Genomic DNA, 13,557 nt, shown 5'->3' on the forward strand with positions numbered 1-13,557 from the left:
ATATTAACTGGGTAAATTTTACAACATAGGAAACATATTCCAGGAAAGCCACTCTTTTTAAAAATGTCCATGTCCGCCTGGGTGGCTCAGTCGGTTGAGCGTCCGACTTCAGCTCAGGTCACGATCTCGCTGTCCGCGAGTTCGAGCCCCGCGTTGGGCTCTGGGCTGATGGCTCAGAGCCTGGAGCTTGCTTCCGATTCTGTGTCTCCCTCTCTCTCTGCCCCTCCCCTGTTCATGCTGTGTCTCTCTCTGTCTCAAAAATAAATAAACGTTAAAAAAAAATTTTTTTTTAAATGTCCATGTCTGAGCCCCACCCATGACCAATTAGATCAGAATTTTTGCACATGGAGTTACGCATGGGGAATTTTGTTTATGCTTTACTAGTTAAGCTTTTAAGGTATAGCCAGAGTGAGGACCACTGATTTACATGACCTGCCAAGATCCCTCTCAGTGCCAGAATATCAGAAATCCATGAGTCTAGTGTTTGGTGCCTGTCTCAGTGAGCAAGCTGATTTAAAGAAACAAGAGAAAGAGCTGGTGGTCAAACCCCCACCCCCGCCCCCAAGATGGTCATGATTAATTTTTCCTGGCTATCATCCAGGAGTAGAAACCCAGAAACTACAATTTCCCTGCGACCAGGAAAAAAAAAAAAAAAAAAAAAAGTAACAATAAATTAATGCTGTTCTAAGCCCCAAGCAGGACCCAGGAGCAGAAAAGTTGCTGATATTTTCAATATTCACCTTGATTGTGGAGAAGGCCCCTCCCAGACTCCTTCCCAGTTCTGCCTCTGAACAGATTTGTGGACTTCTCAGCCCCATCTAGCCAGGCCAGAGCATTGCAAGTTTTTACAAGGCAGAGGAACGGTAGGCAAAGAAAGCCAACGACAAAAATCCTTGATTGTGATTATTGATGGAGACAAATTTCTAAAAAAGAGCAATTACTTATTAAATGTGAAAAATAGGTACTCACGTGAGAGTGTGTGATGAAACGAACATGCATGCAAAACCATTGAAGGGGAGACTTAATGATGAGTTTTAGCATTTTCTAGGAGGAAAAAAAATAATATTGTAATCAGGATAACTGGGCTATTTTATTCTTATTTATGAGGGTTTAGCCAAGATCATCTTAGAAAAACAGTTTTTGAAAACCTGATTAAAGAACCCATCAGAATGGTACTACCCGCATTATTTTTGACACAGACAAATTAAGTTTTGAAAGGGTTGAAGATTGAGCAGTTGTAAAAAGCAGAAGTGATAAATGGATGTGTCATTGTCACATCTCAATAGAATCAGTCGGTATTATTAGGAATCGAGGTAGATGACCTGACCTTTTTATAACCTTCATCGGTTTAGGCTCTGACAGATAACGGCTAAGTGATCTCCTACAGGTCACCGTAACCAGTCTCAGTTTCTCTGCCTACACAACAGAACTAATTAATTCCCAAGCCAAATAATTGACTCCATCCGCAGTAGCATTGAATATGGTAAGACATCATTATTGGGTCTTATGTAAGTCAAGGTCTAATGTGGAAAACAGAAACCATGTCAACTATTTACCTCCAAGAGAATTTAATGCAGGGAATTGGTTATACATTTTAATGAGGATGTATCAAACAGGGACATTACAATAACCCAACGGCAAGAAGCCACGATCTCCCTTTAGCCAGAATGCCAAAGGAGAGAGGCATTTACCAGAACACAGAGGCACCCAAAGTAAGTTGGGGCCTGGTAGGATCTGGAGCCAGGAAGGAGATGCATCTGTTGCCAGAGACATCGCCCAAAGGCGAGAGGGAGGGGGATAAGTGCCCTGCCTTCGCCTTGCCTTTGGCCGTCAACATCCCCGACCTAGGGCCTCCCATTGTCACAACCCAGCTGGGAACCTGGAAAACAGCCTACAAGCGTCGGCCCCTGCCTGCCCCCCACCCCCAGTATAGATCAGAGAAGGGAAAAGTGAAGAATAGATCTTAGGGTAAACAGGCCTAGGACTTGTTACTCTGTATCCTTGTTACCTTTATGCCAGTAGCTTAGAACTTCTTCCTTCTGCTTCATCCAGGCTGCTATTCATCCTATTAAGGCATTCCTTCCCCCTCTCCCCCAACAAGGGAGAGTCTGTCTCATCACTCAGTGTGTTAATCTCAAGTCTAGGATTTCCGGTGTCCTCCCTGGTCAGGTCAGATGTGACTTCTCATATCTGGTGACCTCTGAATGAAACTGGAATGTTGATCACTACCAGTTCCTCATATAAAACGAGTGGGGAAGATGCCACCTCACACCCATTAGGACGGCTGTTATTTAAAAATTAATTAAAAATTTTAAAACCAGAAAATGACACATTTTGGCAAGTATATGGAGAAATTAGAACCCCCTGTGCATTGCTGGTAGGAATGTAAAATGGTACAGCCACTGTGGAAGGCATTTTGGTAGTCCCTGAAAAAGCTAAACGCAGAATCACCCTATGATCCCGCCGTCCAGCAATAAAGTTACTGGTTAATGGGAATAGTTTCTGTTTGGGATGATGGAAAAGTTCTGGAAAGAGATAGCGATGATGGCACGTGGTGAGTGTACTTAATGCTACTGAACTGTATACTTAAAAATGGTTAAATGGTCAGCTTCATGTTATGTATATTTTACCGTAAATAAAATGTAGTAGGGGGAGTGGAAAAGAAAAAGAAACCATTGGCTGATATATGCGTAAATATGCAGGCTGCCACAGCCCCTGTAACTGGTCAGAAGCAGCAGCAGATATTGATGACTTCCTTTTTCTAACCACCCATTCCATGGTGCCCTCGCCCTCTGCCAGCACCTCAGGTGGTCAGGGTTCTCCACCTGGATGTATTGAATAGAGTCTTTGTTCCTGAGAGACCTGAGTTCTTAGCAGCTCTGCCTTTATTAGGCTGCCCTGGTTTTTCCACTAATTTCACCATGGACATGGAAACACTCAGATGGAGCCCAGTGAATCTGACATAGTCCTGCCCGCCCTGATTGTGCAGGAGCAACACATGTCCCCCTCTTGGCAATTGAGGCCCGTCATTCCAGGCATCAAAGTAACGCCTCTCTGCCTGAGGGCTCAGTAGTGAGAAGCCCAGAAAACCATATGACAGTCTCTGCTACCAATTTATTGTGGTCATTGTTGTATCCTCTGGTGGAGACCTTCCTTCCTGAACACCTGAAAAGTGGCCTAGTGCCACGTGGGGGGGGTGGGGGGGTGAGGCAAGAGTAGACCCTCCATAAGAGAGGAGAGCCCATGCCTACTTTTATTCCTTAGTCCCCAGACCCATATTTTCTTGTCATTGGGGGGAAAAATACTCTATGTGGGTCTCTGAGTCAGGCCCTCAGCACTCCAGCCTTAGAGGTGTTGCCTTCCAGCTGGACCATAGCTGAATCCTACATAGACCAACCCTTCCATCAGGCCAGCTCCCCCCACCCCCCCACCCCCGGGGGATTGGGTATGCAACAAGACCTGAATTCCGGGAGCGTCAGCTCTGCCTTACTTCTTTTGCTGCAAAATGAGTTTCTTGTCCAGAAACGTGGTCGAACAGGATTAGCAGGATTGTTGAGGAAGACCTTGAGGAAAGCGGTACTTCTGGAAACATTTCAGGCAGGGGAAGTGGCTGTTACAGCACGGGGGCACAACACTGCCCCTTCGAAGGTGCAAGAAGTCTGCGTGAGTCTGGTTCGCTATATGAGCCAGTCCTGGTTCCTCCCTGCCCTGTCCTGGATCAGAGAGGAGGGCACTCTGGCAGGGTTTCCCTGACTCCTGGGGCAGTTCTCACACGGCAGGGGTGAAGCCGCGGTGGGAGACTGGGGGAGATTTGCTGGGAGAGCAAGCAGTGAGTCTGAGTATACAATGTCATGTGATCAAACATAGCCCAGAACTGCAGGTCAATCATGTTGAAACTATTTGCAGCGTTTCTTTCAGAAATGCATTTAGTCTGCTGAAAATGCAGATTTTTTTTTTTTTTTTTTTTTTTTTTTTTGCCTTGCTAAGATTTCAGCGGATAACAGAACTATTTAAAGACTAAACGGAGACAATTTTCAGCATCTCCGGCAAAATTCTCTTAAATGAATTCTTGTCAGATAGACCTCCTTAAAGATTATAATTGTGTGGTAAAATTAAATTAAACAGGTTTTACACTCTTGGCAAAATCTCCTAAATGAATTCTTGTCAGATCAAGCTTTTAAAGATTATAATTGTGTGCTAAAATTAAGCTTAACAGGCTCGACACTTCTGTGGTTTTTTCATGGGCTCCTACGCGAGTGTGTTGGCCTACTGATGATGAAGGTGGCGCCTCACACGGGCCCCGGTACCGAAAACACACAGCTTTGAGTTCTGATTCCTGTTCCCGGCTCTGACAAATGGTCTGTGGGCAATTAGCGGGTGCCTGTTACTTCTGAATTTCTGTTACTTCACCTTCTCAAGGTAATGATTGTTCTGTTGCCGTTTCACTCGAATATGTGTCATGTGCTCCTTCATTAATGTGCTCACATAGCAAGTAGGAGAGGAAGAGTGAGTAGAAATTTGGATCTGGAAATATTGGTCCAGATGCTGGGTGGTAGGCATTCTGGCAGTGAGACCCTCTGTGGTGGACAGTGACTCATCTCGAGCAAACCTGGAGCCACAGCCCACACCAGCCTTCAGACCAGCCGACCGGTCGTTGTCTCCCAGTTTGGCTAAAATAACTATAGTATCTATGTCTTCCAGTTTTCCATGCTAAAATTCTTGATATGGCCCTTTGAAAGATTTTTCTCGTTCATTTGTGGTAGGGTTACCAACTTCGGTGTGTCTTTTTGTTTTGTTTTTTTGGGTTTGTTGGTTTTAATGTTTATTTTTGAGAGAGAAAGACAGAGCCTGGGCGGGGGAGGAGCGGAGAGAGGAGGACACAGAATCTGAAGCAGGTTCTAGGCTCCGAGCTGTCAGCACAGAGCCCGACGCGGGGCTCGAACCCACCAGCTGTGAGATCATGACCTGAGCCAAAGTCGGACACTTAACCGTTCAACCGACTGAGCCACCCAGGCACCCCTCCCAGGTTTTGTTTTTAACTAAAAAGTATACATGTTCTCTGGAGAAAATATAGAAAATACAGAGAAGCACAAAGCATGATCTCGTTACACAGTGCACATCTTGGTATGTAGATATCCAGTCCAGTCTTTTTTAGTTCATATAGATACATAATCATTTTCTTTTTTAATATCATAGAGTTTTATAACAGCTTGTTTTACTTGGCTGCAGATCATGGTTAAAAATAAGCCAGAGGAAACATTTTTCTGTGGTAGCAAGTACTTTTTACTATATAATTTCTAATGACTGCATAGCTTTCCACAGTGTGGATATACCATGAGTTATTTAATAAATTAGAGGGTTTAGAAAAAGATCCACAGTCGAGCAACTAAAGCCATCCCCTAAGGTTATTGTAACACACAAAAACCATCCACCAAGCTCTTGGACACCCACAAATCCTCGAAGGAATGATTTTTTGTGTGAAATAGTTTTAGCTGTCAATCATTTATCCTCAATGTCATGGTTTCTGTGCTCTCTCCAGGTTGTTAGGGGGTGATTATGGATTCCTGTCAAATGAGATGTCTACTATGTATTCAACATGAGGCAGTTTGTGTTTTCCTCAGTCTGTTGCTCTCCCGTCGGAGGAGGTTAAGCAAATCGGAGTGAGCCAAAGGGAAATGGGATAGGCATCCAGTGCTGGAAGGTGCACCACAGACATGCCCAGGGGCCCAGAGAGCCCCACCCAAGCAGATTAGACTTCCACATAAATACATTTGTCTTGATTGTCACATTGCACCCAGGGTTACACCTACATGCATGAAAATGCCTCCAAGCCTGATTTTCAAAGCTGTTTGCCTCCCCTGTTGCTTTTTAACCACCCAGCTCAGAGGCATTTTTTTGTGTTGTATCTATCAAAGATGATTAAGGGGCTGGGAGAGTTGATACGTAAGGACAGATTAAGAAAACTAAATATTTACAACTTGACTGAATGACAGCCACAGGGAAGATATTATAACTGTCTGCTGGGCTCAAAGCAAGGAGGAGACATTGTTTTGCCTTTCCCTGTAACTTGATTTTCGGGATATCTAAATTCAGAAAAGTTCTCTGAGCGTGACATCATGTATGCTAATTAGATCATTGTGTCAGTTAGAAATTGCATTTAGTGGCGGGTAGCAGAAACTTGGAATAGCAGTGGCTTAAACAAATAGGGTTTTGCTGTCCCTCCCGTAACTTGAAGCCCAGAAGTGCATTGTCTCCGGCCGTATCGCAGCTCTGTGGTGACACTGGGGCACGCACACCGCCCACCTGGACCTCTATCATTCTGAGCATTGTTTTCATACTCATACTCACCTGATGTTCGAAGAAGCACGACTGCATTCCAGAAAGGGAGAAGGCAAAAGAGGCCCCGGCCAGCTAAGACTCTTCAAAGAGCTTTCCCGGAAGCCCACCTCCTGATTTCGGTTTAGAGCTACATCTGCCACAAGGGCAGGGAAATTGAGGGGCGTTTTTGTTTTGTTTTGTTTTTAAGTCGCATATGTTGCTGACCCCAACAATATCAGGGTCCTTTTACTAAGAAGGCATATGGGATGATGGATACTGGCTTGGCAACCAGGGGCTTCTGTCACAGTAATTTACCTCTTGGAGATTCTGGCAAGTCTGGACTGCGAGACACAGTGATACTTGCCGTGATGTTACAAGGCCCCACTTGTAAAACGAGCCCTTGAGATCTAATTTATTTACTTCTGATCACTCACCTATTTCAATTCATTCATCGTAGCTCACCCTGGGTTGGCACTAAATAAACCAGCCATCTCAACAGGCCAGAGTGGTAGAACTACTACTTGTTACCTTTCACCAAGTTCCATGCACTTACCATCACCTGAATGATTTGTTTCAAAATACTGCAAGACAAGGAGAGGGGCGCCTGGGTGGCTCAGCTGGTTGAGCGTCCGACTCTTTGGTTTTTTCTTTTTTTTTTTTAAGTTTATTTATTTATTTTGAGAGAGAGAACAAATCCCAAGCAGGCTCTGCGTTATCAGCATGGAGCCCGACCTGGGGGCTCGAACTCACAAGCCATGAGATCATGACCCGAGCTGAAATCAAGAGTCAGATGCTTAACCTACGAAACCACCGGGGCATCCATCTCTTGATTTCTGCTCGGGCCATGATCACAGGGTCATGGGATCGAGCCCCACGTCAGGCTCCACGCTGAGCACTGAGCCTCCTTAAGATTCTCCCCACCCCTGACCCCTCGCTTTCTCATGTGCGTGGGCACAAGCTCCCTCAATCTCTCTCTCCAAAACAAAACAAACAAAAATACTCCAAGGCAGATGGGGAGTGGATGAGGATAGATGAACTAAGACTTACCATGAGTTGCTAATAATTGAAGCTGAGCATTGGCTACACGGGGGGTTATTGTACGCTTCTCTCTGCGTGTGTAATGACTGAAATTTTCCCAGTCAAGACTTTTTAAATCCCCTCTATTTTTACGTTACTTCCTATGAGGACACCACTACCGCCCCTAGCTAACGGTGTTCGGAGAAGCGAAGGCGATTCACACGGTGAATGACAGACTGAGAATTCAGCCCCAGATGTGTCTTTTGTCTGACTTTGAAGCCTGGGCTGCAACTCTTTGTGCTCAAAGAACGCGTGCTTCCCAGACAAGGGCCTGAAACGAGTTAGAAACGCAAACTTTTGGGTCCCACCCCAAGACCTTTTTACGTGACCTCTGCGTAAAGGCTCGTACGCACGCTCCGAGGTTCCTGGGCTGGCTACGTGTTGCCTCCGGGACCACAGCTTACCCGACTCGTCCAATTATGACTTCCTTAAAAAATGCGCGAAACATTCGAAAACGTTCGAAACTCTCCGTTGAAACAAAAAGCCTAATGGCGAGTCACTACTTGGCAGCGTAAACCTTTTTTATGAAGCATTTAATTCACAGCAGGCGTTTTTCTCAACGTGGAGCCTCTGCTCTAGTGCTGGGCCCTACGGGCCTATGTGTCAATTAAGCATCCTTCTGACTGTATGTCAGCTGCTACTAATCACTGCCTGCTGGACACTTCGTTCGGTTTGTTCTACTTAAATAAACCCTTTGCTCCTGCTCACTTAAGGTGTTCTGAGGTTTCAAAAGCCTTGAGACTTACAGAAAACTCTCCAGGTGCCTGTTCCAACCTCCACCAGCCGCAACTCTGCTTACTCACCTGCGTGGAACTTGCCCTAAAAGACCAGATTTTTCTCCCTAGCGTCCTCGGTCGTCTTCTGTCACATCGGCCCTCTGTCTTTTTGAAAGAAAGGGCACTGTGGGAATTAGACTGAGTCCCAGCTCTGCCCCTTGTGTGTTATTTGGGCAAAACGGTTCACCTCTGGGCCTCCGTTTCTGCACATGTGCAAGGGCATTGCTGTATGGTCTCCAGGAGCCCCTCTGCCCCCTCCTTCTGTGAGCCCACAGAATTTGGTTTTTCAGCACCCCCGCCCCCGCCACCACCAAAATATCATGAGGACACAGATTTGTGCAAAGACCACCTGACTCTATTTTTCCAGTCAGAGGATCCAGCATTGATTTTTACTGGTTTCTCTTTTCGAATAACACATAGCTTAATGCTTTGTAGTTCATTCGCTTCAGATCCCTTTTAGAACAAGTAAATGAGTGAATGAACGAGGCCTGTCCGTCTGAACTATAATCTGCTCTCTTAAGAGGCTGGACCCTCTTTGCTTTTGAACATTCGAAAACATTTTCTAGCTGATTAACTTGGTGGTTTTATGTATTACAATAACCTTCAACCGTGTACATTTTTAATGTTGTTCAGCAACATCCATAACAGAAGAGGCAAGGACGTACCCACAAGAGAGCAGCCATCAAAGCCATCCCCGGCGACCATCGCTGTCTAGGTCAGGTCCATGCCGGTTCCTGTTGAAGGTATAAGCGTCAGGGGAACTTCATTCTTCTAAGAACCATCTTTCTCCAATTAGAGTAATTTTAAGCAGGTATACGGTAGTTTGCTAAACTTATAGGAAAAATAGCATGCTATGAAATAGCGACTATAACAAATAACGCAGTGCTAGGCATGCCTTAAAAAGTACTGCCCACCCCCTCTCTTTTCTGTGCTGTGTGTGAAGTATGTTTCTGATTTGTTTTTCAGGGCAGCCTTTGGTAAGGAGTCAGAAGTTCTTATTGGGAACCTGGGTGACAAATTAATCCCTCCGCAAGACATCCTCCGTGATGTCAGTGACCTCAAAGCTTTGGCCAACATGCATGAAAGCCTGGAATGGTTAGCAGGTCGAACAAAGTCAGCTTTCTCCAATCTTTCTACATCCCAGAGTAAGTATCTATCATGGCGGCTGTTTTGGGGACAGCAGAGGAACTAGACTGAGTAGTTTCATTGGAAATGTGAGTGCGTGTACATGTCCCCATATGAGGGACGGTCAGGTTGTCAGAAGGTCTGTGCTAGATCCGTGCAAGAATTCTGCTTGGGCTGCGCCTTACATCCTTTGTGGTTCTTCTAAAGGACGAAATCTTGGCTTTCCTGTGTGAGACGTGGAAGGCCAAAAAAGGTTCGTGTTCACATAGCTTGATGTTAAACCTTCGAAACATAAAATCGTGTAAGAACACACCATTGTGTCTCAGGAACAGAAAGCAATACCTTTGCCCTCCTCACAATAACTTCTCAAGGATGGAAACAGTATCTCAGAACTGAGCACACAGCTGATGTTTTCATTTTAATGAAAAAGTGTCTAACAAGAGAATAATAGAAGTGACGAAGATGCTAGGAAATAAAAAAATGGGAAAAACAGTTATTCCCAGAAAGAGATGGATGAGAGATAACTTAACTATAGGATTCAAGGAAAGGAACGTATAGGATATGAAATAAAAACAGGAAACTTTTTTCCATTGAGGACCATTGACTCTGAGAGACATCATTTGAAAACTTTAAGGCCCATAAACTTTATTCAATAACTATAAAATAAGTATTTTTTAAATTTAAAATTTTTTTAAGTTTATCTTTTTTAGTGTTCATTTATTTTTGAGAGAGAGAGAAAGAGAGAGAGAATGAGCAGGGGAGGAGCAGAGAGAGAGGGGGATGGAGGATCTGAAGCAGGCTGTACACTGACAGCAGAGAGCCCGACATGAGGCTCAAACTCACAAACCATGAGATCATGATCTGAGCCAAAGTCAGATGCTTAAATTACTGAGCCACCCAGGCACCCCTTATTTATTTATTTTGAAAGAGAGAGGGAGAGAGAAAGGGAGAGGTAGGGCAGAGAGAGAGAGGGAGAGAGAGAATCCCAAGCAGGCTCTGCACTGTCAGCACAGAGCCAGACACGGGGCTCAAACCCACAAAGTGTGAGTTCATGACCTGAGCTGAGTCAAGAGTCAGACGCTTAACCAGCTGAGCCACCCAGGCACCCCAATAAATCCTTTTTTTTAAAGGCATTAGTTCAGAAGTATGTGTTAGGCAGTTAAAATAAAAGCAAAGGAAAAATGATGGGAAGAAGGAATAAAGGCACTGACAGATTTGAGTGCATAAATAAACAACAGAAAAAAGTAACATAACAGCAATAACATGAAAGAAACGATCGGCTTTGAACTTAATATTAGAGTTAATGTTAGGAGATAATTAGAAAATACTTGCATTGTTTGGACTGAACTTCAGTGTAAGTTATTATCATTGTCTTTTGAAAAGTCATTATTTGATTAACCACAGTTTCCAGCCTAGAGATGGGAAGAGGTGTGGCTGAAACTCACAGGGGTAAATTCTCCCCTGCCATATGGACCCAGAGAGTCTCGGAGTCCCTTGAATGCTCACTGCTTAACTGGTCTCATGCTGATTGGGTAGCTATCCTGAAGGTCAGTAGCAGGTGGGGAAAATGGACAGAAGGAAGGAGCTTTGAGCAAGATTATAAACTCTGCTTTAGAAATCCTCTTGAAATACTACTTTTTATTTATACTTTTATTTTTATACTTTTTATTATTTAGCATTACTTTTTCTCTGAGGATAAAATTATACATATTTATTCTCAGAATCTATAAGAATTGGATAGTTTGGGCACAGTGTTGGGCCTGCGCAGATCTGTAGATATCCTTGAAAGGCCCTCAACTTGCTAATCCTGTCATTATCAGGCAATCTGTTACAAGCAGTTGTCTAAATTATCCGTTTTATCTCCCAGTCCCACCCCACTCCACCACAAAGAAAAGTCAGAGCTAATTGCCCTTTTGATAATTGCCAAATAAACAGTCCCCTAAAGGGACCCCGTGCTTCTTTTCCCGGTTTTTCCTTTGACCCTTACAAATGCCAGGCTGGTTGGGTTGGCTTATTAGTGATGATTGGAAGGGGTCCTCTCGCTTGGTGGGCCATCAACATCTAATGTTTAATAATGCAATCGCTTATTTCAGTGGCTCAGCATTCCAGATTTCTGTTCTGTCCATTTTAAAAGGGTTTTTACACAGCAAGACAGTACATAACCTCTACAGCAAGCCACTGCCGGGCTAACCTGGCATCATCTGTTTTCAAAAAGAGAAAGATGTTCTCTGAGTTACGCTCAAGTTTGCAATTGCACAATTTAGCTGTTGTCTTCATGTCACTGAGAGTCCCTAGTACACTTGATGTCTAATTCTTGCCTTTAATCATCTCTGTTATTCTGACAAAGATCTCTTCGACCACACCCATTAATACTTTGTCTCCTGTGCTCAGTTCCATTATTATAAGTTATACTCTCTCGGTTCCTTTCACGGTGATTATTCCACCCAGTGAGTGATTTAAGTGACTGTCAGCATTTTGATGATCAGTACAAAACCCAAGTGAACTATAATCACTACTTATGTTGTCTTTGCTAAAACAAAGCACCAAGCAAACCTGGTTTATTCCACTAACAACGAGCCTAGCTCACCCACACTCGTCTGTTCTTCGAATTCCCAGGAGAGGTGCCCATTGATGTTTATAATTTGAGCAATGCAGGGAATCCTCTGATAATGGGTTACTTTGATTGCCCCATGTCAGTGTGACTCTAGAAAGGGAATAAGGGACAGGTCTTTATTATTCTTTTGAAAAGTGAACTAAATGATCACCTCAACAAAAGCGTTTCCAAATCCAGAGACTGGATAACATGAAGGGAATGCCAGCCTTTTATCTAGCACTTATGGATCCTCAGCAGGATGGGAAGAAATCCAGAAAAGATTGTAGGTTTATTTCTTGTTCTGCATCCTGTTCATCGTTTGGTATGGTAAATACCAGGCTTCGGTATAATGCGGAAGCTATTAATGTGAGAGAGTAGAGCAAGTTGGCAGAAAATTATTTTCATAGTAGAATATTTGTCCAGACAGTACAGCAGGACTCTCACCCTCCCGAAACATCCCACGTCATACAGAAGAGAGTATAGTGGGCGCTTGGGTGGCTCGGTCGGTTGAACATCTGACTCTTGGTTTTAGCTCAGGTTATGATCCCAGGGTCCTGGGATCAAGCCCCATGTTGGGCTCCATGATGAGTGTGTTGCCCACTTGGGATTCATTCTCTCTCTCTCTCTCTCTCTCTCTCTCTCTCTCTCTCTCTCCCCCCCCCTCCCCCCCTCCCCTTCTGCCCCTCTCCCTACTCATGCTCTCTCTCTCTCTCTCAAATAAATACAAAATTTTTTAAATATTTAAAAAAACAAAAAAGAAGAGAGTATTGCCTTTTAGAGGTAGGACATGGTTGCCCATTTGTCCAAGAGGTCAAAGTTGACCATTTCTTCAAAGATAATTTTTCTTTTGGTGTTTGCCTAAATGTCACTCTGTCTCTCTATACTCAGAGGGTCTCCTCCCCTCAAATAGGTCCTGTCCACATCAAAGGCACTGTTCTTACTTTTGTCCTACTGGAGTCCTCAGTTCCTGCTCCATTTCTTTAGGTAACCCCCACCACCCTCATCTTCCTTATGCCTGTTCTAATTAGGATTCTTTCCAGTGAAAGAAACAAACTAACTGAAAGGAAAAAAAAAAATAATGCATTGACTCATAAAACTGGTTAATCAGAAGACTTCAGGAGTGGCTGGATCCAGGTTTACAAGACATGCTTACACACCTCTGCATGGTCTTTTGTACTCTCTCTCCCTCCCGCTTCCTGTCTCACTTCTTCTGTCTCCTGGTATTTTCTCTTTATTCCTTTCCATCTCAGGCAAGCGCTTTGTATATGGCAACATCCTTGGCCACCAGCAGTCCCGGGATTTATTTGATCCCAGACAAAAGGAGCATTTCTGCCAGGAGCTCCAGAAACAGTTCCAGAAAGGTCTTGGGTTGACCCAGCTTGACCTTCTTTCATGAGTTTCTCTGATTCTCCTTGTATAAATCTTGTTTTCTGAGTCTGTTTTTCTCCCTACCTGTACCTCAGTCTCTGTCTCCTACTCCCAGAACTCTTTTATATGCAGGACATTTTCAGTGCAAAGAAGTTGAGCGGGATCATAGTTAGCACTGGGCGTTCAGGATCTAGGTTTATACATATTTTCCCTCATTGATCACAATTTCAGCCTTGTAGTACAGATTCCAGATAACATCTGCCCTTTGTAATATCTGCTGTGTGTAAAAATCCTAAACAA

General features: G+C 44.1%; 1 protein-coding gene across 1 annotated transcript in view; it reads left to right on the forward strand.

Moving 5' to 3' along the window:
• EXOC4 (exocyst complex component 4) overlaps positions 1–13,557 on the forward strand; it is a 753,548-nt gene that overhangs the window by 624,820 nt on the left and 115,171 nt on the right. Inside the window, exon 14 of the mRNA XM_019452780.2 lies at positions 9,138–9,316. Within this exon, the coding sequence (XP_019308325.1) occupies positions 9,138–9,316 (179 nt within the window). The remainder of the gene's footprint in view (positions 1–9,137; positions 9,317–13,557) is intronic.

This window comes from Panthera pardus, unplaced genomic scaffold (assembly GCF_024362965.1).
Source record: "Panthera pardus isolate Hobbes unplaced genomic scaffold, ASM2436296v1 HiC_scaffold_8, whole genome shotgun sequence".
Lineage (NCBI taxonomy): Eukaryota > Metazoa > Chordata > Mammalia > Carnivora > Felidae > Panthera > Panthera pardus.